Genomic DNA, 25,783 nt, shown 5'->3' on the forward strand with positions numbered 1-25,783 from the left:
ATTTTTAACTTCAGGCACTAGGTGTCGCTAGAAAGCAAAAAATCATTAAAGTGAATGGGCTTGGATGCAAACTACATAATAAGAAAATCTTAAAGGGGTTTTCCAGTTTGGTGGGGTCTTGCTGCTATGCCATATTCTAAGCAATATCTTTAATCTACTATCTTCCATCCTGATGATTCCAGTGAGCTGAAACACATTGGGATAAGGAAATGTTAAGGTTCTAGTCCTGCCCTAAAATCCAGACCTGGGCACAAGGCTCCAGGAGCTGGTATAAGGCGAGGTTAACAATTGTCCTATTTAGGGCACTTACCCTAACTGCTGTTTTTGGGACACCTTTCCTAATCATCCTTTTTAGGACGTTCAACAAAGACTGAATGTACTTCTGAAGTATCCATCTCCAATCATTTTCAGGACGTCAATCCATATATCTATGGTGGAATTCAATTAATTTATCGTCCTAAAAGGGACATATTGTTGATATAATCGAATTGGGCAAGGCGACTGAACATCCCCTCGATGGCACAATCCCTTATTGACCCCTAAGGACGCTAATCCATTTAGTACACAGATTGAGATAGAATTCAATTGATATATTGTCTTAATTAGTACATCAGGCTAAGATACTCAAATAGGGCAAGGTTATCGTACATCCTTTGGAGGGCACTTCTCCCAACCATCCTTATAGGGCCATATTGGGTGTTACCAAATAGATCCATAGTCCCAAATCAATTCAGACATAGTGTGGACACTGTCCTCACAGGGCACGGTGATCAAACATCCTTTTCTGGACATTAACCTAAACCATCCTCTTTAGGACAATAACTCCCTTCCAGGGTTCCATATATCCCAACAATTTGGGGGATGAATTGGATATATCTAACATCCTTATTGGGAGGTAGGGTGTTTGCTCCAAATGTCCCTTATGTGACATTAACCACTTAGTTTAGTTCTTTGGTCGTTCCAAGTGTTACACTGATTGGGGTAGAACTAAATGGTCCTTTGGACCTAATTAGGTCATAGCATTGATAGTTCCCCTACAGGACGCAGTGACCAAAGGACCACCACAGGGTCACCTTACTCAACTGTGTCAGGACATGTAATAACAAACACACTCTGCTTCTCACAGATAGTGATGGAACCAACAATGATCTATAATGGTAATGTATATGGGGTAGACAGAACTTGCATAAGAATTGGTAACCAAAAATCCTCTTTAGCGCGCTATCCTCAATAGTCTTTTTTAGGGTAATAACCATTACCAATGCTCTATATATTCCTCTACCAAATGGGGTGCAATTGAATATACACATGCATCCATAATAATTTGAGTCGAATTTTATTAGTGTTATTGTGCCCTCGAACAGTGATATTAGCATTCTAATACTTTTGCCAATATTCATTGCTCATTGTTCTCAGCTGGCATATACTATACCCTGTAAGGTTTTACCTATCTTTAGCTTATGTATTGTATTGTTTGGGGCACTGATTTACCAATGATTTTAATGGCTTAATAAAAGAAAAGTATTATGTGCTTTATAATCTGATCTGTAGCCTAAAAGGTGGCGTGTGGGCTGTTTGGAGCACATCAATTTCCACTGCCATTCCCCACGCAGAATGTTCTGCACAAAACACTTCCCATTATAAAAGTGTTTGTCCTTTAAAAACTCCCTGGAACAGAAAACACTCAAGTTATATTCTGTTCTGTCTGTGTAGAGAATATTGCTGTAGATTCAATGAGCTCACACTGCAGATGTCATTTATTACCGAGTATTCAAGATATTCATTCCGCTCTCCCTCAGAGCATGAGATCAGCTATTCCAAGGTTTCCATTAGCAGAGATAAAGCACTGGTAAGAGGCACAACATCTATCTTCTGGGTCAGAAAGATTCTCCTGCCCGTCTAAAAGAAAACTGGAAATACTTTTATGTTTATGTTTTTGTAAACTGGGTTTGGAAGGACAACCAGCCATCGGTGACACTGGTATACCATTTAAAGGGTTATTCCCACATTTATGGGTGTGTAATGTTCCATAGTGCTTATAACTACATGCACTTTTATGATTTACTTTGTATTAAAATGTCCCTGAAATCTCTGCTATTATCAGTTTTCTTCTGTGGTCTAGCAGCAGTGTAAGAACATGCTAGGTACTTACCAGCCTTTTTCTATACTGGTAAGGAGCACCTGCTAGACGTGATCATGACTAGCTTCAATGCTATTGTACTGCAGCGGCAAGGCTGACCCATACAGCAGCAACGAAGGGCGCACAGTGCAGGTCAGTTATGCATTGGGGCTAAAGGTATGAACGGTCAATAAAGCAGTTGCACCCCCAGAAATCAGCTGGCTGACCAACCCTTTAAACAGGTTGACCACTTATAGTTTTATTTCATCTTTGACTGCAGTTTGGTATATTAAAAAAAAAAAAAAACACACTGTACTCACCTTCCTCAAGTCTCAAGTGCATCGATAATCAATAAGTCTATGCTGCTCCCGGTGTCTGACATCTCACTGACATCCAATCAATGAGCTCGGCAGCTCTACAAGTGTAGACGGAATGCTCAACTCAAAGCCGCCGGTGCAGAGATTGGCTGCCACGCTGTCAACGTGACGTCAGTGCCACAGTCATTGCCAGACACTGGGAGCAGCGGCAGAGACTCATCAGGGTACCTGTGGAAAAGGAGCACAGCGCATTTGGTTTTTTGTTTTTATGCCAAACTGCACTATAGGATGAAATGTCATTAAAAGGGGACAACCTCCTTAAGACAGCGGTAAGCGACGTTGTCTGCGACACAGACCGTCAGACTCTTCAATGTGTCTATACACCTTCAACCACTGGGGACACAGCTATTCTTCCTCACTTACCACATACAGATGCGCTGCGGGGAAACCTGTAAAAGTAGCTCCACCATAAGGAAAATTAAGCATTGCACATTGTCCATTCTAATCGCTAGGTTGCCTATATAATGCAGGAGATGAAGTGTCCTTCAAAGCAAGGAAAGTTTGATTTCTGTTATGTTTGACAAAACTATGAGAAGCCTTCAATTGCTTTTTATTTCATTTTATTTGGGGGGGGGGGGATTGAGATTACAAAATACAATCTGGAATATTTTTATTTATTTTTTGTTGCTTTCATTGTGCAGTAATAACTGACATATTACCTATAGTCTGTGGGTCAACATTACAGTAATACCTCATAGTATGTCTTTCTCTTTCAAATTAAAGGGAACCTGTCACCCCGATTTTTCAGTACGAGATAAAAATACTGTTAAATAGGGCCTGAGCTGTGCGTTACTATAGTGTATTTTGTGTACCCCGATTCCACCCCTAAGCTGCTGAAATAACTTACCAAAGTCGCCGTTTTCGCCTGTCAATCAGGCTGGTCAGGTCAGATGGGCGCGGCGACATCGCTGTATCTTCCCCCAGATCTTGCATATATTTCCGTTGGTGGCGTAGTGGTTTGCGCATGCCCATCTTCTGAATCCATTGAGCAGGAGAAGAAAAAACGCGCGATCGGCGCTAATTCCCTGGTGATCTGTGGGGGCGGCCATCTCCTGAGGCCGCGCATGCGCATATGGAGTCCTCTGCTGCCCGGGGCTTCAGGAAAATGGCCGTGGGATGCCGCGCATGCGCAGATGGAGATCGTGGCGGCCATTTTCCTGAAGTTGAGATGCGAACTCGGCTTCAGGAAAATGGCCGCCGCGATCTCCATCTGCGCACGCGCGGCATCCCGCGGCCATTTTCCTGAAGCCCCGGGCAGCAGAGGACTCCTTATGCGCACGCGCGGCCTCAGGAAGATGGCCGCCCCCACAGATCACCAGGGAAATGGCGCCGATCGCGCATTTTTTCTTCTCCTGCCCAGTGGATTCAGAAGATGGGCATGCGCAAACCACTACGCCACCAACGGAAATATATGCAAGATCTGGGGGAAGATACAGCGATGTCGCCACGCCCATCTGACCTGACCAGCCTGATTGACAGGCGAAAACGGCGACTTTGGTAAGTTATTTCGGCAGCTTAGGGGTGGAATCAGGGTACACAAAATACACTATAGTAACGCACAGCTCAGGCCCTATTTAACAGTATTTTTATCTCGTACTAAAAAACCGGGGTGACAGGTTCCCTTTAAAAGGGAACTTGAATGGCGATTCCTGCTGCCCAAACTGGTTGGCTGCTGCATACTGTGAAAAGTTGGCCGGGAATTATGCGTCCTCCTGTATGCCTTCCTTAGACTGACAGGTTTCTCCCTATATAAACATGTATGGAGAGACCTATCAGTCAAGGGTATCAGGGCACATAGAAGCCACCAGGGACATGTCTCAAACTAATCAGCCAAGCCGCATAGTCCTCAGCCAAATTTTCAAAGTAGGTCTTCTTTGAAAGTAAAAAGCATAAGGCTGTAACAATATCATTCATGCTGAACTTTTATTTAAAGACAAACCTATAGCAAGAATTGTATTCCCTAATCCCTTATCAATATGTATGTAGTGTAGTGTTAATGTATTTTAATATTTACCAGTGGCCATCTTCTCTGGGTGGCAGTGACAATGTCCATCCTCTAACCCACTTGATGACTATTCAAACTACCTGGCTTATACAGGTTTTGTCTGGATCGGAAGTCCCTTTCTCATTGCAGGATTATGAGAAGCCATGATGTAAGTCTTACATTGGGAAAGCAATTACCGGTCCACACAGAAGATGCGTTGAGAGCTGGCAATGATGAATAGTGATCACATGGTAGTCCAGGAGAGGAACGGAACATCATAGAAAACCAAAGAAGACGGCGACTGGTTAGTATTTAAACACACTCATGCTACGTACACATTGATAACAGAATAACATCTTTGCAGGGAACACCTTATTAAAAGCTCACCAGCATATGAGGAGGCATCAACTCCAAGATCTCACATCTGCCGGCCAGCTGTAACCAAGTACTGTGTAGATAATTATCTCCACCAAAAATACTACAAGCAACTAAGCTCACATTCAATATCTGTGATTAGGAGATAAAGTAAGAGTAATTAAAGAGGTTTAAACTGAAAAATTGATGGCCAATGCTTAAGCTATAAACATCTGATCGGCAGAAGGTCTGCTTGGAGAGACAGAGGGCCACTTCCAGGGATGGACTGGGACAAAATAGCAGCCCTGAAACACAAACTCCACCAGCCCACATACTCAAACACTCCCCCCACCCCTGATCAGTGAATTTTGCTATACTTTGTCGTGCCCCTCAACAATCCTTTTAACCCCTTCATGACCCAGCCTATTTTGACCTTAAAGACCTTGCAGTTTTTTTCAATTCTGACCAGTGTCCCTTTGTGAGGTAATAACTCAGGAACGCTTCAACGGATCCTAGCGGTTCTGAGATTGTTTTTTCGTGACATATTGGGCTTCATGTTAGTGGTAAATTTAGGTCAATAAATTCTGCGTTTATTTGTGATAAAAACGGAAATTTGGCGAAAATTTTGAAAATTTCACAATTTTCACATTTTGAATTTATATTCTGTTAAACCAGAGAGTTATGTGACACAAAATAGTTAATAAATAACATTTCCCACACGTCTACTTTACATCAGCACAATTTTGGAAACAAAATTTTTTTTTGCTAGGACGTTATAAGGGTTAAAATTTGACCAGTGATTTCTAATTTTTACAACGAAATTTACAAAACCATTTTTTTTAGGGACCACCTCACATTTGAAGTCAGTTTGAGGGGTCTATATGGCTGAAAATACCCAAAAGTGACACCATCCTAAAAAATGCACTCCTAAAGGTGCACAAAACCACATTCAAGAAGTTTATTAACCCTTCAGGTACTTCACAGCAGCAGAAGCAACATGGAAGGAAAAAATGAACATTTAACTTTTTAGTCACAAAAATTATCTTTTAGCAACAATTTTTTTATTTTCCCAATGGTAAAAGGAGAAACTGAACCACGAAAGTTGTTGTCCAATTTGTCCTGAGTACGCTGATACCTCATATGTGGGGGTAAACCACTGTTTGGGCGCACGGCAGGGCTTGGAAGGGAAGGAGCGCCATTTGACTTTTTGAATGAAAAATTGGCTCCACTCTTTAGCGGACACCATGTCACGTTTGGAGAGCCCCCGTGTGCCTAAAAATTGGGACAAGTGACCCCATTTTGGAAACTAGATGCCCCAAGGAACTTATCTAGATGCATAGTGAGCACTTTGAACCCCCAGGTGCTTCACAAATTGATCCGTAAAAATGAAAAAGTACTTTTTTTTCACAAAAAAATTCTTTTAGCCTCAATTTTTTCATTTTCACATGGGCAACAGGATGAAATGGATCCTAAAATTTGTTGGGCAATTTCTCCTGAGTACACCGATACCTCACATGTGGGGGTAAATTACTGTTTGGGCACATGGTAAGGCTTGGAAGGGAAGGAGCGCCATTTGACTTTTTGAATGAAAAATTATCTCCATCGTTAGCTGACACCATGTCGCGTTTGTAGAGCCCCTGTGTGCCTAAACATTGGAGCTCCCCCACAAGTGACCCCATTTTGGAAACTAGACCCCCCAAGGAACTTATCTAGATGCCTAGTGAGCACTTTAAACCCCCAGGTGCTTCACAGAAGTTTATAACGCAGAGCCATGAAAATAAAAAAATAATTTTTCTTTCCTCTAAAATGATTTTTTAGCCTGGAATTTCCTATTTTGCCAAGGGTAATAGGAGAAATTGGACCCCAAATGTTCTTGTCCAGTTTGTCCTGAGTACGCTGATACCCCATGTGTGGGGGTAAACCACTGTTTGGGCGCACGGCAGGGCTCGGAAGGGAAGGCACGCCATTTGGCTTTTTAAATGGAAAATTAGCTCCAATCATTAGCGGACACCATGTCACGTTTGGAGAGCCCCTGTATGCCTAAACATTGGAGATCCCCCACAAATGACCCCATTTTGGAAACTAGACCCCCAAAGGAACTAATCTAGATGTGTGGTGAGGACTTTGAACCCCCAAGTGCTTCACAGAAGTTTATAACGCAGAGCCATGAAAATAAAAAATAAAAATTATTTTCTCAAAAATGATCTTTTAGCCTGCAATTTTTTATTTTCCCAAGGGTAACAGGAGAAATTTCACCCCAAAAGTTGTTGTCCAGTTTCTCCTGAGTACGCTGATACCCCATATGTGGGGGTAAACCACTATTTGGGCACACGCCGGGGCTCAGAAGTGAAGTAGTGACGTTTTGAAATGCAGACTTTGATGGAATGCTCTGCGGGCGTCACATTGCGTTTGCAGAGCCCCTGATGTGGCTAAACAGTAGAAACCCCCCACAAGTGACCCCATTTTGGAAACTAGACCCCAAAAGGAACTTATCTAGATGTGTGGTGAGCACTTTGAACCCCCAAGTGCTTCACAGAAGTTTATAACGCAGAGCCGTGAAAATAATAAATACGTTTTCTTTCCTCAAAAATAATTATTTAGCCCAGAATTTTTTATTTTCCCAAGGGTTACAGGAGAAATTGGACCCCAAAAGTTATTGTCCAGTTTCTCCTGAGTACGCTGATACCCCATGTGTGGGGGTAAACCACTGTTTGGGCACACGTCGGGGCTCAGAAGGGAAGTAGTGACTTTTGAAATGCAGACTTTGATGGAATGGTCTGCGGGCGTCACGTTGCGTTTGCAGATCCCCTGGTGTGCCTAAACAGTAGAAACCCCCCTAAAGTGACCCCATTTTAGAAACTAGACCCCCCAAGGAACTTATCTAGATATGTGGTGAGCACTTTGAACCCCCAAGTGCTTCACAGACGTTTACAACGCAGAGCCGTGAAAATAAAAAATAATTTTTCTTTCCTCAAAAATGATGTTTTAGCAAGCATTTTTTTATTTTCCCAAGGGTAACAGGAGAAATTGGACCGCAGTAATTGTTGCGCAGTTTATCCTGAGTATGCTGGTACCCCATATGTGGGGGTAAACCGCTGTTTGGGCACACGTCGGGGCTCGAAAGTGAGGGAGAACCATTTGACTTTTTGAATACAAGATTGGCTGGAATCAATGGTGGCGCCATGTTGCGTTTGGAGACCTCTGATGTGCCTTAACAGTGGAAACCCCTCAATTCTACCTCCAACACTAACCCCAACACACCCCTAACCCTAATCCCAACCTTAGCCATAACCCTAATCACAACCCTAACCACAACCCTAACCCTAAGGCTATGTGCCCACGTTGCCGATTCGTGTGAGATTTTTCAGCATCATTTTTGAAAAATCCACGGGTAAAAGGCACTGCGTTTTACCTGCGGATTTTCCCGCGGATTTCCAGTGTTTTTTGTGCGGATTTCACCTGCGGATTCCTATTGAGGAACAGGTGTAAAACGCTGCGGAATCCGCACAAAGAATTGACATGCTGCGGAAAATACAACGCAGCGTTTCCGCGCGGTATTTTCCGCACCATGGGCACAGCGGATTTGGTTTTCCATAGGTTTACATGGTACTGTAAACCTGATGGAACACTGCTGCGAATCCGCAGCGGCCAATCCGCACCGTGTGCACATAGCCCAATTCTAAAGGTATGTGCACACGCTGCGGAAAACGCTGCGGAAAACGCAGCAGTTTCCCATGAGTTTACAGTTCAATGTAAACCTATGGGAAACAAAAATCGCTGTACACATGCTGCAGAAAAACTGCACGGAAACGCAGCGGTTTACATTCCGCAGCATGTTGCTTCTTTCTGCGGATTCCGCAGCGGTTTTACAACTGCTCCAATAGAAAATCGCAGTTGTAAAACCGCAGTGAAAGGCGCAGAAAAAACGCGGTAAATCCGCGATAAATCCGCAGCGGTTTAGCATTGCGCATGTATCAAATCCGCAGCGGAAAAATCCGCAGAGGACCAGAATATGTGTGCACATACCGAAACCCTACCCCTACCCCTACCCCTAACCCTACCCCTAACCCTATTCTAACATTAGTGGAAAAAAAAAATTCTTTATTTTTTTATTGTCCCTACCTATGGGGGTGACAAGGGGGGGGGGGTCATTTATTATTTTGATCACTGAGATATAATCTATCTCAGTGATCAAAATGCACTTTGAACGAATCTGCCAGCCGGCAGATTCGGCGGGCGCACTGCGCATGCGCCCACCATTTTGGAAGATGGCGGCGCCCAGGGAGAAGACGGACGGACCCCGGCAGGACCGGTAAGTATGATGGGGTGGGGGGGGAGCACGGGGGGGAGGGTCGGAGCACGGGGGTGGTGGATCGGAACGCGGGAGGTGTGGAACGGAGCACTGGGGGGGTGGAACGGAGCACGGGGGGGTGGTACGGAGCACAGGGGGGTGGATCGGAGTGCAGGGGGGGTGATTGGAGCACGGGGGGGTGATTGGAGCACGGGGGGAGCGGACAAGAGCATGGGGGGGAGCGGAGCACAGGACGGAGGGGAGCGGGGCAGTGTACCCGGCAGATCGGAGGGCTGGGGGGGCGATCGGTGGGGTGGGATGGGGGCACATTAGTATTTCCAGCCATGGCCGATGATATTGCAGCATCGGCCATGGCTGGATTGTAATATTTCACCCGTTATAATGGGTGAAATATTACAAATCGCTCTGATTGGCAGTTTCACTTTCAACAGCCAATCAGAGAGATCGTAGCCACGGGGGGGTGAAGCCACCCCCCCTGGGCTAAACTACCACTCCCCCTGTCCCTGCAGATCGGGTGAAATGGGAGTTAACCCTTTCACCCGGCCTGCAGGGACGCGATCTTTCCATGACGCCACATAGGCGTCATGGGTCGGATTGGCACCGACTTTCATGACGCCTACGTGGCGTCATGGGTCGGGAAGGGGTTAAAGGCGTTATTTCAAGAGACACATGTGAATGGCGCCGCAGTATGCATGATTGACCTCAGGTCCATTTATATGGTGCTCTTTAAGCTCCAGTTCTCGGGATCATGGGGGTCCCAGCGGTTGGACCCCAGCGATTGGAAAGTTCTTGGGATAGGGGATTACTTGGGATAATCCATTTAAATGGGTTTTCCAATATTTCTTTTGTTATTTTCCCATAATACTGAAAATAATAAACCAGTATTGACCTTCCCAAAGACCCATGTCGCCTCTCCGAGAACACAACAGGAGTTGTACTGTGCAGTGTATATATACAGGACAGGAGAAGTGGCACTGTGCAGTGTATATATACAGGACAGGAGAAGTGGTACTGTGCAGTGTATATTGTGAGATAGCGCTTACTGCATGTGTTGGGAGACACTCGCTTACAACGTGATTCAGTCCCACAGGCACGTTTTTCTCACAAAAACAGTCCATGCGGTTTATTCAGGCATCATAAACCGCACCGTAGGCCATGTTGCACATCACAGGCCTACACATAGTCCATAGCACTTTATAGTATACGGCTTTAACTCGCAGTCACTAAACACGCCAGACCTCTTTGTCCAGTTACCATGGGTGACCACACGCCAAACAGTTCATTAATGTCCATGGAACACAACAGGCACCAACACATGACATTAGGTTTGCAGTCTCTAAACATGCTGGACTTTACTCCGTCCAGTTACCATGGGTGACCACACAGTTCATTAACTGACCACCCTGTCAGTGAACACAGTTCCCCACTATGGGTTACCTTCCAGGAGCTCCTGCTCCACACGCTGACTCCTATCAGTACTCTCTCTCCCAGGGAAGCTGCCAAACTGGGATCACCGTCCCGGACAATGCCTTGCTTACTAGGCCACCTGACAGTCCAGATCCTCAGACGGGCTGTAGCTCCCCCAATGCAGTGCCATCACAGACTCTGCATACATGCTTTTCCATGTGCTCTTCAGGATGTCCTACTCGCAGGATCTTCCAACACAGGCCTCTCAGTGCGCTATTCAGGGATCCGATCCTACTCCCAGGATCTCCCAACACACAAGTCTCTCAGTGCACTATTCAGGCATCCGATCCTACTTCCAGGATCTCCCAACACACAAGTCTTCAGATCCACGGCCTCTCAGTGCGCTATTCAGGGATCCGGTCTACACACAGGACCTCCCAACACACAAGTCATCCAGGATCTACACAGTCTCCGTCACAGACCATGTGACTACACAATGGTCACATTATGTATCTGTAACCACTCCCATAGTTGGGAGGTGTGTGGTTAGCCAGACCCTCCCAGCCCTCCGACTAACCCTGCAAGCCTCCCTTTCAGTAAACAAACACAAATACTTGTGGGACTACAGGTCAGAGAACAACCTTACTTCAGGCTTACAGTGCAGAAGCCCTCTGCGACACATACCAGCCATTTACAATCCTGCCGGTCACTGTTTCACCATCATGATCACAGATACGCCTCCATGTGCATCCTGAGGAGCCCCTACAATGCCCCCAAGCTGTAACAGGGGTCACTGCATCACATACTCCCCCTGTCCAAACTTGTGGGGTTGAACACTCGTCAACACTCGGGGTCTCGAGACAGGTCACGCATGTTACCTTGCCCTACCAGTCGAGAGAACCGTCTCAGTCGGTTTTGAGCTTCATACATTATCACACCCTTGTTAGGTTTTCCCTGCCCCCAGCAGTCAACATATAGGCCTTGAGCTTTGGCCCTTAAGTCACAGTCTGTCTGTGATACCAGACCTTTAGTCACCACACTTTCTGAGTGCACCCCTTCACGTGACCTTTATTTCCATGGCCGCCACCCACGGTTGTTGCAGTCATTCGTCCACCGTCCAGTCGAGCCTAGTGACTGATCTGCGTCTGACCCTTCATTACTACGTCAGCTACTGTCCATGTCCCTTACTTTTGTACTGGGAGTAGAACTGCCACTTTCAGAAATTCGACCTCCTTGTCTCTCTGTACGTCTTTGGCGGTCAGCCATTCCGTTATTTGAAGGGTCCCTTTTGTTTCCTTTTCCTTGGGTTGAAGGCGGCCACCACCTTATGTTCTGCAGCTGTTTATTAACTTGCAATCGGTCCAGTCTTAGCTGCTCTATTTCTTTCAGGTACGCCACGATACCCCAGGAGCATCTGGATATTCCCAAGACTCTCCATGGACCAGACAACAAGGAATGGAACCATCCCATCTTCATCCACGACCTGGGCCTCATCATCAGTCGGAATCCTCAGTCTCTTCACACCGGATCTATTCACAATCTCCTGTACCACTTTCCCAAATCTTCCGATGACCTTCCTCACCAAATGTCTGGGTACCAGAACAATGTCTTCCACAAAGCCCAGTCGTTTTGAGCTTCTCTCGCTAGCAACAGACTTCAAGTGGCTTCCTTATTTCTCAACAGGATCATCTATTTCGTGCGAAGGCACTGTAGGTGCATATCCCTCAAAAAAGCTACCCGCTTCACTAGTTGACAGTATTACCAACTGTTTCGTCTCTGGTGCCCAGTTCACACTATATGTCTCTACTGCCTTTTTAAAGGCTTCATGAACATCCTCACTGATACATGCTTCTCGCGTAGCTTTCTTTGGGTAGATCTATCACGCACTTGAAGAACGAAGTCTCATTCTCTTCATGGACGGATGGCTCCCGCTTTGCCATGGACCTTTCCTTCAAGACATCTGCCACGAGCGGGTGATTGTCTTGTTCCGCTCTTAGCGCGAACCCTTCCTCAGCTTGATCTCCTGCACGAGCCTTCGCCAAGATGGGCATTGGCAGCTCCGCCTCATTAACACTCTGGCACCGCCGTGTTAAGTCTGCGATCACCACCTCTTTCTCTTGTAGAGGACCTCTTAATGCTTCTCTGAGCACTTCCACATCTTCCCTTAGGGCCTTGGCCATGCTTTGCCATGTTGACAGGTGACCTCTGAGCTCAGAGACTTCCTTCTCCAGCTCATCCACCCTGTGCTCAGCCACTTGTCTCAGGACCCTTTCTTGTTCGACATGATCTTTCAATGTCTCTTTAATCAACTCTATTTCGTGATCCTGTTCTCTTTTGGCTAGCACGTGTCGAACAATCACTTCTATAAATATATTTTCAGATGGGCTAGCTTGCCCATCCACACTCTGCTGCTTCAGAGTTCTACCTAATTCTTCCTCAACAGGTTCAGCTTTCTCGTGGGTCTTCCCTCCATTACCTTCAACTGGCTCTAGGGTCTCTGCTTCAGACCTCACTCCTTTGGTGGCTTCCTCCCTCCACCTCTGCACCTTTGGACTCAGCACTGTCATCTTCAGCTCTCTCTCGAGTCTCAGCGGTGACATCCTTAACTTCGTCCCGTTTCTCTGGGACTTTAGAGTTCTTCACACTCTCCAGCTCCTCAGCATCAGGTTTTCTGGAGCCTTCACTATACTCGGCCCTATCGGTTGCTACAGGCAACGACACATCACCTTCCTTCCTGATCTCTTCAGTGCCTGAAAGAGAACTCACATGGGAGGTAGACGTACACGACCTTCTATTATCAGCCAGAGTCACTTGAACAACTTCTTTGTGGCCCTTGCTCCTCCAGTGTTGGGAGGACTTGCCCTTCTTGTGGGGTTCTTCTTTGCTGTATTCCCTTACCTTCTCAGAGTCACAGTCACCCCCGGAGTCTGTGTCACATCCCACAGTATGGTCAATCCCCAAGTCACTCTCTATCTGGGTGTCAGCTCCACTCTGTTTATCTACCACACCACTATCAGTCATATTGTAGTACACGTCAGGTGATATCATGTTGGGCAGTTGGGCAGACGCACCCTTCCCACTGGTCAACTCGACGACTGACCCATCAATTTTGGAAGGTAATGATGCTTTTAAGTACGCAACCCCATCAGCCGAGAGCCCTCCAAATGTGCACCTATCCTGTCAGATAGCCCTACACTTAGCTACTCTCCCTACCTACCAGTGGCACCCTAGCAGATCGATTTGGCGCCCCCACTCAACGGCGGCTGACCCCAACTCGCCCTATTAAATATCTAGCGAGCTACAGGTGGGAAAACAATAAGCTATTAGAAGAGCTAGACTCACATAAGAGCTAGACTCATAGTGTGCTGGCTAGAGAAAAAACTGAAATAGACAAATACAGCCAGCACTCCAAGAGGTTACAGACTGAAACAAAATAGCACTGATAACTGGGGTAGGTAAAATACCCTTAAAATAGCCTGGTTCAATATATGTCAGCAGACTGTTAATAACAGACCCTCTTAGAGCAGCCTAAGGCAGCATGTGCCAATAGTTCCTGCCCAAGCATCATGGCCCCTGCATCCTTGTCATATTGGTTCTGACATATCTGCCTCCGGAGGAACCGTCTAACGGGGAAACGCGTCGGGGCGATTACCTGGCAGCTAAGTAGATCTGGCTTATGTCCTCCCCTGGCTGCCTTGTATATCATGTACATTAATATGCTGAGACTGTACATTGCTGATACGTTGATCTGTCTTCAGTCTTTTGCTTAGACATGGAATAGATTTTTCTATTGTGTTCTGTTATTAACAGTCTGCTGACATATATTGAACAAGGCTATTTTAAGGGTATTTTACCTACCCCAGTTATCAGCGCTATTTTGTTTCAGTCTGTAACCTCTTGGAGTGCTGGCTGTATTTGTCTATTTCAGTTTTTTCTCTAGCCAGCACACTATGAGTCTAGCTCTTATGTGACAGGATTTTTGCTTGCATGCAGCACACATAAGAAGCTTTGTTACAGGATGTTATACAAATTTTGGTGTTATTTATTATTGGTTTACTTTTTTGTGCACCTTAGCTTATCTTCTTAGACCTTCCTTCATCTCTTCTAATAGCTTATTGTTTTCCCACCTGTAGCTCGCTAGATATTTAATAGAGCGAGTTGGGGTCAGCCGCCGTTGAGTGGGGGCGCCAAATCGATCTGCTAGGGTGCCAACCTCCACTGGTAGGTAGGGAGAGTAGCTAAGTGTAGGGCTATCTGACAGGATAGGTGCACATTTGGATCCTATTTTTTCTTATTTATTTTTGTGTCTCACTGGGAAATGGTATTTTTTTAATATATATGAATAAATTGATGTTTTAAGAGATTACATGTTACACAACTGATTATCTTCCCTAGGTTGTATATATTTTTCTTTGTACGTCTGGGTACTTATCGCTCCCCGGGACACAACCTCTTTTGGGCAATTAGCCCTGTTTAGGTTACCACCCCCTTTTGGGACTCCATCCCTTTTTTGGCAACCATACCTGTTTGGGTCACATGGGCAGCCCAATCTCCAGACCTGAACCCCATTGAATACCTCTGTAATGTAATGAAGAGGGTAATGGATAGTCACAAGCCATCAAACAAAGAAGAACTGCTTAAATTTTTGAGCCAGGAGCAGTGTGAAAGACTGGTGGAAAGCATGCCAAGACGCATGAAAGCTGTGATTAAAAATCATGGTTATTTCACAAATTATTGATTTCTAAACTCTTCCCAAGTTAAAACATTAGTATTGTTGATTCTAAATGATTATGAGCTTGTTTTCATTGCATTATTTGAGGTCTGAATGCACTAGGGGTTTTTTTTGTTTTGTTTTTTTAAAATTTTGACCATTTTTCTTTATCAGAAAAAAAATAAAAAATGTATTGCTTGGAAATTCGGAGACATGTTGTCAGAAGTTTACAGACTAAAAGAACCATTTTCATTTTACTTAAAAATATACCTATAAAGAGAAAAATCAGACAAACTGAACATTTTGCAGTGGTCTCTTAATTTTTGCCAGAGCTGCATATACATAGCAGTATGACCTATACTATATATAATAAGTACACATCGGTCGCAATTTCACCTGTATAATATACACAGACTGATGTACTTACGTTATATAGGTGATTCAGTGATTATATTAAGCAGTATCACATATATTGTATATACAGCAGTCTATATACATTATATAGGTAATACTGCTACTGATGTATGCATGTTATATATACTGTAGGTGACACACTGCTGTGTATACATCAAAAAAGTTTTCATCTTGGGACTCACCCAAGTCCCTGAGATAGGGGGAGGATGAAGAGCTGAGGCGGTCCACTGTCCAGCATCGGCGGTGAAGAGGTGAGGTCGGATCCTGCTGGACTTGGTGAGTGTTCTCTGACGCGGTACAGGCAGGCCAGCGTCAGACACAGATGGAGGCGCCCTCTGAGCACTGCGGCGGCCTTTTCAAATCTCTAAATTGGCCCTGTGTGCGTGCGCAGTCTCCTGCTTGCCCGCCCTGACAAGGGCAGCAGCCACGCGCACACACGAATGAGGGCCGCGGCTGTGCTCGCGCACTGACGCAGGTCTCCACCACAAAGTGGGCTGTCGGCTCTTTAAATCTTCTGTATGAAGGACCTATGTGCGTGCGCTGTCTAGTTGCACGTGCTGACAAGGGCCACGGCAGCCCGTGTCTGTGCGCAATCATCGCGGCGGCCATTGTCAGCAAGTGCAACTAGACAGCGGGCGCACATAGGTCCTTCACACAGAAGATTTACAGGGCCGTCGGCCCACTTTGTAATGGGGACCTGCTGGCCCATCGGGCATATGCCCGCCTCGGCAGATACTCAATCCAGGCCTGGCCACTTTCCCTTTACAATTAAGCATTTACAGTTCAGCACACAGCAGTGGCTATGCCTGATATTGCAGATTGGTATCATTGAGTATATGTAAGGGTACCGTCACACTGAAACGACGCTGCAGCGATACGACAACGATGTCGATCGCTGCAGCGTCGCTGTTTGGTCGCTGGAGAGCTGTCACACAGACAGCTCTCCAGCGACCAACGATCCCGAAGTCCCCTGGTAACCAGGGTAAACATCGGGTTACTAAGCGCAGGGCCGCGCTTAGTAACCCGATGTTTACCCTGGTTACCAGCGTAAATGTAAAACAAATAAACATTACATACTTACATTCCGTGTCTGTCCTCCGGCGCTCTGCACTGTCAGCGCCGGTCAGCCGTAAAGCAGAGCGGTGACAGCTGGGAACAGACAGCTGAAGGTAAGTATGTAGTGTTTTTTTTTTTACGTTTACGTTGGTAACCAGGGTAAACATCGGGTTACTAAGCGCGGCCCTGTGCTTAGTAACCCGATGTTTACCCTGGTTACCAGTGAAGACATCGCTGAATCGTCGTCACACACGCCAATTCAGCGATGTCAGCGGGAGATCCAGCGACGAAAGTTTCAGACGATCTGCTACGACGTACGATTCTCAGCGGGGTCCCTGATCACAGTAGCGCGTTAGACACAGCGAGATCGTAACAATATCGCTGGAACGTCACGGATCGTGCCGTCCTAGCGATCAAAGTGCCACTGTGTGACGGTACCCTTAGACTATATTCAGATAGCAGTAGTCAATTCCTGGAAAACTAAGCAGGAAAACCTTATCCAAATGGTAGATTAAGAAAAAAATGTATTTGCTTTGTACAAACAGGATGCAATCCAGTTCTTGGCAATGCCATGGTCCAGAAGATGATCCTTTTTTAAAGAAAAGATAATCTGATGGCTACTGGTTCAGCTTCTCCTACCATGAACTATCAAGTAATTAATGTGAAATCAGTATCTCATAAATCATATCCCTGCAGTGGACACCACAGCAGGCCTTCTATTTTGGCACAAGGTAGGGGATCCTGAATAGGGAATTCGGCATATAGAAAGAGGTTCATGTTTGGGACAAAGGCCATTGAATGCAGCAATAGAGAGGGTGAGTAACTAGCTTCTGGCAATGGCGTAAATGGAGATCCAGAAGAAACTCTTACCAGGGCTTCATAATCTTCTGCAATTTTTGATATTTCCTGCAAATACATAAATATAAAGAAATGTAAGTGAAAAAAAACTCATTCAGTTCACAGTAAAGATGTCCATATACAGTCTGCCATACGGTCACAGTGATTTCCAGCACACAAGCACAAGTAGACATTTACAGATATGCAAACATGTGAGGATGAACTGTGACCAAAATGAAAATGTACCAATGAATGCATAGTTTAAAATATCTAGATCCCGTCCTTTTATTCTTTCAGGTGTCGTTCCTGTGACTCCAAGCCCTTTCTCCATCTACGTAAAACAGCTGCTACCATCCGCTATAAAGGACGAGCTTTGGACGATGAGACACTCCCGGCTCTGGGATTTTACAGCAAGGTGAAGTCTATTGACTACGCAATAGTTTGGAAGTCTAAGACACTCCTGTACTCCTAGAAGGCATGTCTGAGATCAGCGAAGGTGTATCAGACGTCCAAGCACATTGTGCATACAGAATGCTGGTAGCCTATAGAGGAATCACGTCAGAATAAATTAAGGAAGACAATCGGTAGTTTAACCCCTTAGTGACTAGGCCAATTTTTTTAAATCTGACCAGTGTAACTTTATGTGGTAATAACTCTGGAACGTTTCAATAAATCTCAGTGATTTTGATAAAGTTTTTTCGTGGCACATTATAATGAATGATAATGGTAAATGTAGGTCGATATTTTATATATAAACACAAAACATATAAAAAATTTGACAATTTTTTTTTTTAAAGTGCAATTTTCAAACTTTGAATGATTATCCCTTTAATCCAGATAGTTGTACCACAGAAAAACATTAATAAAAAACGTTTCCCTCACGTTTGCTTTAAATCAGCACCATTTGTAAAATGCCATTTAAGGCTAGTTTCACACTAGCGTTTACCTAATCTGCGGCGGGCTGCGGACTTCCTCCGTGAAGCCCCGCCCTCCGCCGCACCTCCGCTGCTAGCTCCGCCGACATCTGCATATGGCCCGCATGCGGCCTGCGTACCTATATTTAACATTAGGTACGCCGGTCATGCGGCTGTATGCGGATGGTGCCGCATGCGTCGTTTTGAAGATGCAGGAAAAAAAATGCTAAAGGCTGCGTCTACGCTGGTCGCCGCATCGTCAAAACGACGCATGCGGCACCATCCGCACGACCTGCGTACATAATGTTAAATATAGGTACGCAGGCCGCATGCAGATGTAGGTGGAGCTAGCAGCGGAGGTGCGGCGGAGGGCGGGGCTTCACGGAGGAAGTCCGCAGCCCGCCGCAGTTCAGGGAAATGCGAATGTGAAACCGGCCTTACTTTGTTAGCATTTTAGGAGGTTTAAAAATGAAAATGTGGCAGTAATTTATCTTTTTTTTTTTCAAGGAAATGTACAAAATGTATTTTTTTAGGGACCTATCCAGGTTTGAAGTGACTTTGGTGGCCATATCTACAGGAAAACCACCAATAGTGATACCATTTTAAAAACAGCACCCCTCCACATATTGGAAAACTGCTGTAAGGTGGATAAGTAACCTTTCAGTTGATTGTCAGGAATTATTGCAAAGAGGCATGACAGACAGCAATGAAACGTGTATTTTTACCACCTGAATGTCACTAACTTCTGAACAGGCCACTATAGCCGGCAGACTCTAAGGCTGCTATTTGGCTGTGAATTGCCATGGCAAACATCAGGACCACGATGTCGAGTGCGGTTCAATTTTTTTCACTGACAAGAAACTTGCATTGCCAATTTTGATTCGACCCTCAGATCAAAATTGGACATGTCTCCTTTTTTCTTTTTTTAAATGGACCTCTCAGTCTGATGAAAAATCGTACATGTAAACAAACACATACACTATCATTGGTATGAGTGCTATCCGTGAAAAACATGCATAGAATTCATACACAAAAACCTGATAACTGAATGAGCCCTAAGTCACATGAATGTTTGTCCACAAGGTAAAAATGATGTTGCATACAGATTACCCTATACAATCTTAGCCACAAACACATCTCCAAACACTTTTTCAGAAATTCTAAAATATAATAAAAAAAATTATGATCAATTTGGCATTTCACTAAAACCATATATATTTTTTTAATAGCCTCCTGGTTGATTGACCTGTAGTTTGCAATATATTAACAGATTGGTTCATTCATACCATGTACAGTTGTGGCCAAAAGTATTGACACCCCTGCAATTCTGTCAGATAATACTCAGTTTCTTTCTGAAAATGATTGCAAACACAAATTATTTGTTATTATTATCCTCATTTAATTTGTCTTAAATGAAAAAACACAAAAAGAATTGTCCTAAAGCCAAATTGGATATAATTCCACACCAAACATAAAAAAGGGGTGGACAAAAGTATTGGCACTGTTCAAAAAATCATGTAATGCTTCTCTAATTTGTGTAATTAACAGCACCTGTAACTTACCTGTGGCACCTAACAGGTGTTAGCAATAACTAAATCACACTTGCAGCCAGTTGACATGGATTAAAGTTGACTCAACCTCTCTCCTGTGTCCTTGTGTGTACCACATTGAGCATGGAGAAAAGAAAGAAGACCAAAGAACTGTCTGAGGACTTGAGAAACCAAATTGTGAAGAAGCATGAGCAATCTCAAGGCTACAAGTCCATCTCCAAAGACCTGAATGTTCCTGTGTCTACCGTGCGCAGTGTCATCAAGAAGTTTAAAGCCCATAGCACTGTGGCTAACCTCCCTAGATGTTGACGAAAAATAATAATTGACAAGAGACTTAAACGCAAGATTGTGCGGATATTGGATAAAGAACCTCAACTAACATCCAAACAAGATCAAGCTGCCCTGCAGTTCGAGGGTACAACAGTGTCAACCCGTACAATCCGTCGGTGTCTGAATGAAAAGGGACTGTATGGTAGGAGACCCTGGAATACCCCACTTCTTACCCCGAGACATAAAAAAGCCAGGCTGGAGTTTGGCAAAGCTTACCTGAAAAAGCCTAAAACGTTTTGGAAGAATGTTCTCTGGTCAGATGAGACAAAAGTAAAGCTTTTTGGGCAAAGGCATCAACATAGAGTTTACAGGAGAAAAAAAAGAGGCATTCCAAGAAAAGAACACGGTCCCTACAGTCAAACATGGCGGAGGTTCCGTGATGTTTTGGGGTTGCTTTGCTGCCTCTGGCACTGGACTGCTTGACCGTGTGCATGGCATTATGAAGTCTGAAGATTACCAACAAATTTTGCAGCATAATGTAGGGCCCAGTGTGAGAAAGCTGGGTCTCCCTCAGAGGTCATGGGTCTTCCAGCAGGACAATGACCCAAGACACACTTCAAAAAGCACTAAAAAATGGTTTGAGAGAAAGCACTGGAGACTTCTTAGGTGGCCAGCAATGAGTCCAGACCTGAATCCCATAGAACACCTGTGGAGAGATCTAAAAATGGCAGTTTGGAGAAGGCACCCTTCAAATATCAGGGACCTGGAGCAGTATGCCAAAGAAGAATGGTCTAAAATTCCAGCAGAGCATTGTAAGAAACTCATTGATGGTTACCGGAAGCGGTTGGTCGCAGTTATTTTGGCTAAAGGTTGTGCAACCAAGTATTAGGCTGAGGGTGCCAATACTTTTGTCTGACCCATTTTTGGAGTTTTATGTGAAATGATCAATGTTTTGCTTTTTGCTTCATTCTCTTTTGTGTTTTTTCATTTAAGACAAATTAAATGAAGATAATAGTACCAAAGAACTTGTGAATGCAATCATTTTCAGGGAGAAACTGAGTATTATCTGACAGAATTGCAGGGGTGTCAATACTTTTGGCAACAACTGTAGGTCATACTAAATAATTTACAAAGATACATATAAAACACTAACATCCAAAATTCAAGCAAAATATGTTGTTCATTCAGTTTAAAATATCTACTATATAATTGTCTAAGGGTCACTTCCGTTTGCCTTTCTGTCTGTCACGGATATTCATTGGTCGCGGCCTCTGTCTGTCATGGAAATCCAAGTTGCTGATTGGTCGTGGCAAAATGCCCATGACTATTGCACGACCAATTAGCGACGGGCACAGTCCGGCGGCAAAATGGCCGCTCCTTCCTCCCCGCAGTCAGTGCCCGCTCCATACTCCCCTCCAGTCAGCCCTCACACAGGGGTAATGGCAGCATTAATGGACCGCGTTATGCCTTATGCCGCGGTGTAACGCACTCCATTAACGTAGCTATTAACCCTGTGTGACCAACTTTTTACTATTGATGATGCGTATGCAGCATCAATAGTAAAAATATCTAATGTTACAAATAATAATAATAAAAAAAGGTTATTCTCACCCTCCGACGTGGCACGCTGTCCTCAGCAGTGCAAGCGGCAGGTTCCAGTGCCAAGGATGCTATGCGAAAAGGACCTTCCATGACGTCACGGTCATGTGACGGCGACGTGATCACAGGTCCTGCGCTCATACCAACCCTGGGACCGGAAGCTGCCACGTGCACCGCACACAGGTGCCAGGACTTCAATTGGCCTTCGGAAGGTGAGTATATGTTTATTTTTTAATTTAAGTCTTTTTTAACCACGCATATAGTGTCGACTTTGCTATATACTATGTGGGCTGTGTTACATACTGCGTGGGCTGTGTTATATACTACATGGCTGCTATGTACTACGTGGGCAGTGTTATATACTATGTGAGCAGTGTTATATACTATCTAGGCAATGTTATATACTGCGTGGGCTGCGTTATATACTACATGGCTGCTATATACTACGTGGGCAGTGTTATATACTGTTTGGGCTGCGTTATATACTATATGGCTGCTATCTACTACATGGGCAGTGTTATATACTATGTGGGCAGTGTTATATACTGTGTGGGCTGCGTTATATACTGCATGGCTGCTATATACTACGTGGCCAGTGTTATATACTATGTGGGCAATGTTATATACTGCATGGGCTGTGTTATATACTGTTTGGCCTGTGCTATATACTGCGTTGCCACTGTTATATACTGCGTGGCCTGTATTAACGCATGGGGTATTCAAGAATATGTCGTGGCCTGTGCTATATACTATGTGGCTGCTATATACATACATATTCTAGAATACCCAATGCGTTAGTCTTTTAAAAGCTTCTGGACTGGGAGGTGCCACAAGTCCCAGGAATAATATAGAATTGATGCTTAGCTTCTGGATTGGCCAGAGCCACAAGTCCCAGGAATCATATAGAATTGATGCTTAGCTTCTGGATTGGCCAGAGCCACAAGCCCAAGGAATATAGAATTAATGCTTAGCTTCTGGACTGGGAGGTGCCACAAGTCCCAGGAATAATATAGAATTGATGCTTAGCTTCTGGACTGGGAGGTGCCACAAGTCCCAGGAATAATATAGAATTGATGCTTAGCTTCTGGACTGGGAGGTGCCACAAGTCCCAGGAATAAAAATAGAATTAATACTTAGCTTCTGGATTGGCCAGAGCCACAAGTCCCAGGAATAATATAGAATTAATGCTTAGCTTCTGGACTGGGAGGTGCCACAAGTCCCAGGAATAATATAGAATTAATACTTAGCTTCTGGATTGGCCAGAGCCACAAGTCCCAGGAATAATATAGAATTGATGCTTAATTTCTGGATAGGCCAGAGCCACAAGTCCCAGGAATAATATAGAATTGATGCTTAGCTTCTGGATTGGCCAGAGCCACAAGTCCCAGGAATAATATAGAATTAATACTTAGCTTCTGGAATGGCCAGAGCCACAAGTCCCAGGAATAATATAGAATTAATACTTCGCTTCTGGATCGGCCAGAGCCACAAGTCCCAGGAATAATATAGAATTAATACTTAGCTTCTGGATCGGCCAGAGCCACAAGTCCCAGGAATAATATAGAATTAATACTTAGCTTCTGGAATGGCCAGAGCCACAAGTCCCAGGAATAATATAGAATTAATACTTCGCTTCTGGATCGGCCAGAGCCACAAGTCCCAGGAATAATATAGAATTGATGCTTAGCTTCTGGATCAGCCAGAGCCACAAGTCCCAGGAATAATATAGAATTGATGCTTAGCTTCTGGAATGGCCAGAGCCACAAGTCCCAGGAATAATATAGAATTGATGCTTAGCTTCTGGATTGGCCAGAGCCACAAGTCCCAGTAATAATATAGAATTGATGCTTAGCTTCTGGATTGGCCAGAGCCACAAGTCCCAGTAATAATATAGAATTAATACTTAGCTTCTGGATCGGCCAGAGCCACAAGTCCCAGGAATAATATAGAATTAATACTTAGCTTCTGGATCGGCCAGAGCCACAAGTCCCAGGAATAATATAGAATTGATGCTTAGCTTCTGGAATGGCCAGAGCCACAAGTCCCAGGAATAATATAGAATTGATGCTTAGCTTCTGGATCAGCCAGAGCCACAAGTGCCAGGAATAATATAGAATTAATACTTAGCTTCTGGATCGGCCAGAGCCACAAGTCCCAGGAATAATATAGAATTGATGCTTAGCTTCTGGATCGGCCAGAGCCACAAGTCCCAGGAATAATGTAGAATGGATGCTGTCAAGCCTCACCCAAAACAACGGGGCAGCACCGCCTAGCAGCCAAAGCAGTAAGCGGCACAAATGTTACACAAACATTCATAACCAGATTTTATCTCTGTGACTACTTACAACTGAGGAACAGCTTACTGCTATGGACCATCCCTGGTGAGGGAAACTTTTTTTTTTAAAAGCATCGAAAATAACTCCGGTCCATCCAGCGATGCATACCACTACTGACAGCGTGAAGTCATGAGACCTCTCTCTGCTCAGGACTCTTATCATCTGAACTCGCTGGGAATATCTCTTCGAGCGTGGGCCGCTGCTCAAGCATACTTACCAGGCAAACAATCTTTTCTTAGAACTGCTGGATTGGAATTCAAAATACGAGGTATTCCACCGACCACATTGTAAAAGACTTGTTGTTGCTCTTGGACTATTATATATTTTACCTGAATGAACAACATATTTTTCTTGAGTTGGGGATACGATAGTGTTTTATATGTATCTTTGTAAATTATTTCGCATGACCTATATGGTATGAATGAACCAATGTGTTAATAGATTGCAAACTACGGGTCAATTGAGGAGGTTATTTTAATATATATAAGGCTTTAGTGGAGCGCAAATTGATATTGTTATTGACTTTAATAACTCAGGCAAATCATGGTTTTTGCCTTTAATTGCTAATTAGTACCAACTGGTACCAGCGCTGTTGTGATTTTTCTGTAGACTGTCAAAAAAAATAATAATATCCCCATGTTTACGGAGGAATCATGAGAGTTGTGGTAGAAATTCTAAAGGAACAGCAGAGTGGGAAAACAGCATTGCATCAAGAGTGCTGGCCTAAGTAATGAACCAAGGAAAGCTCTGGGCATTGGCAACCTGTGGATACAATACGCTGGAGTAGTCAGGATTCTTTCGTATGCTAAGCTGCATATTTTCTACTTTCCTCCGATTGTGGGTTTTTCAGCAGGCTACAGCAGAAAAAAGCAGCCACTGCTGAAGTAAGCAAATATCCTAATATTTTCCACCCTTCAGTCTCTGCATGGCATGAGGACTAGAGCTCAGATCTATTTGTACACATGAGTTCTCTTTCTTTATCGAAAATGAAGTAGACTCAAGTTTCTGCAACACATCAGATGTTTCTTACCAAAGCAACATCAAAAAAGGCATCAGTCACGAGGCAGATTCTCTACGTTGGGGGCCCAATTCATCAAACTGGCACAAAAGTGTTGAAAATGAAGTTGGGCAAAAATATTGCAATGTTTCTCATTTTTAATTAGGCTAACCAACGTTTTAGAAAGTGGAAGAAGCAGGAGGAGACATTGACTATTGCTGTCCGGCAAATTCACTACACTATATATCATGAAGGTAGCAGAAATGGATTCCGGTCCAGGGGGCCAATTCATCAAAAATGGCATTTTGTTTGCCGGTCTTTCAGCTGGACAAAATTCAGCACCAAGTTTATTTATAGGCTTGTTCCTCACTACCAGTTTGGATTCAGCCACTCTGCGCCATGGACAGACATGTATTCCAGTGATAGACCGGAGTCATGGACTGTGTACATACGGTATCTGCTTTACTTTCTGCTGTTGTGGTGGCATATATTATGCATTTTCCAGGTGGCATTAGGTCATGTCCTGCCCACTCAACAATTCTGAGA

At 44.4% G+C, this 25,783-nt stretch overlaps 1 protein-coding gene across 5 annotated transcripts in view; it reads right to left on the minus strand.

Moving 5' to 3' along the window:
* Positions 1-25,783, minus strand: part of ELMO1 (engulfment and cell motility 1) — a 562,162-nt gene that overhangs the window by 340,033 nt on the left and 196,346 nt on the right. For all 5 annotated transcript variants that reach the window (XR_011314008.1, XM_069730235.1, XM_069730236.1 and 2 more), the window contains one exon: positions 17,605-17,640. Coding sequence is in view for 4 of the 5 variants with exons in the window: in XM_069730235.1 (XP_069586336.1) it covers positions 17,605-17,640 (36 nt within the window). In the remaining variant the exon portion in view is untranslated. The remainder of the gene's footprint in view (positions 1-17,604; positions 17,641-25,783) is intronic.

Source organism: Ranitomeya imitator, chromosome 6 (assembly GCF_032444005.1).
Source record: "Ranitomeya imitator isolate aRanImi1 chromosome 6, aRanImi1.pri, whole genome shotgun sequence".
Lineage (NCBI taxonomy): Eukaryota > Metazoa > Chordata > Amphibia > Anura > Dendrobatidae > Ranitomeya > Ranitomeya imitator.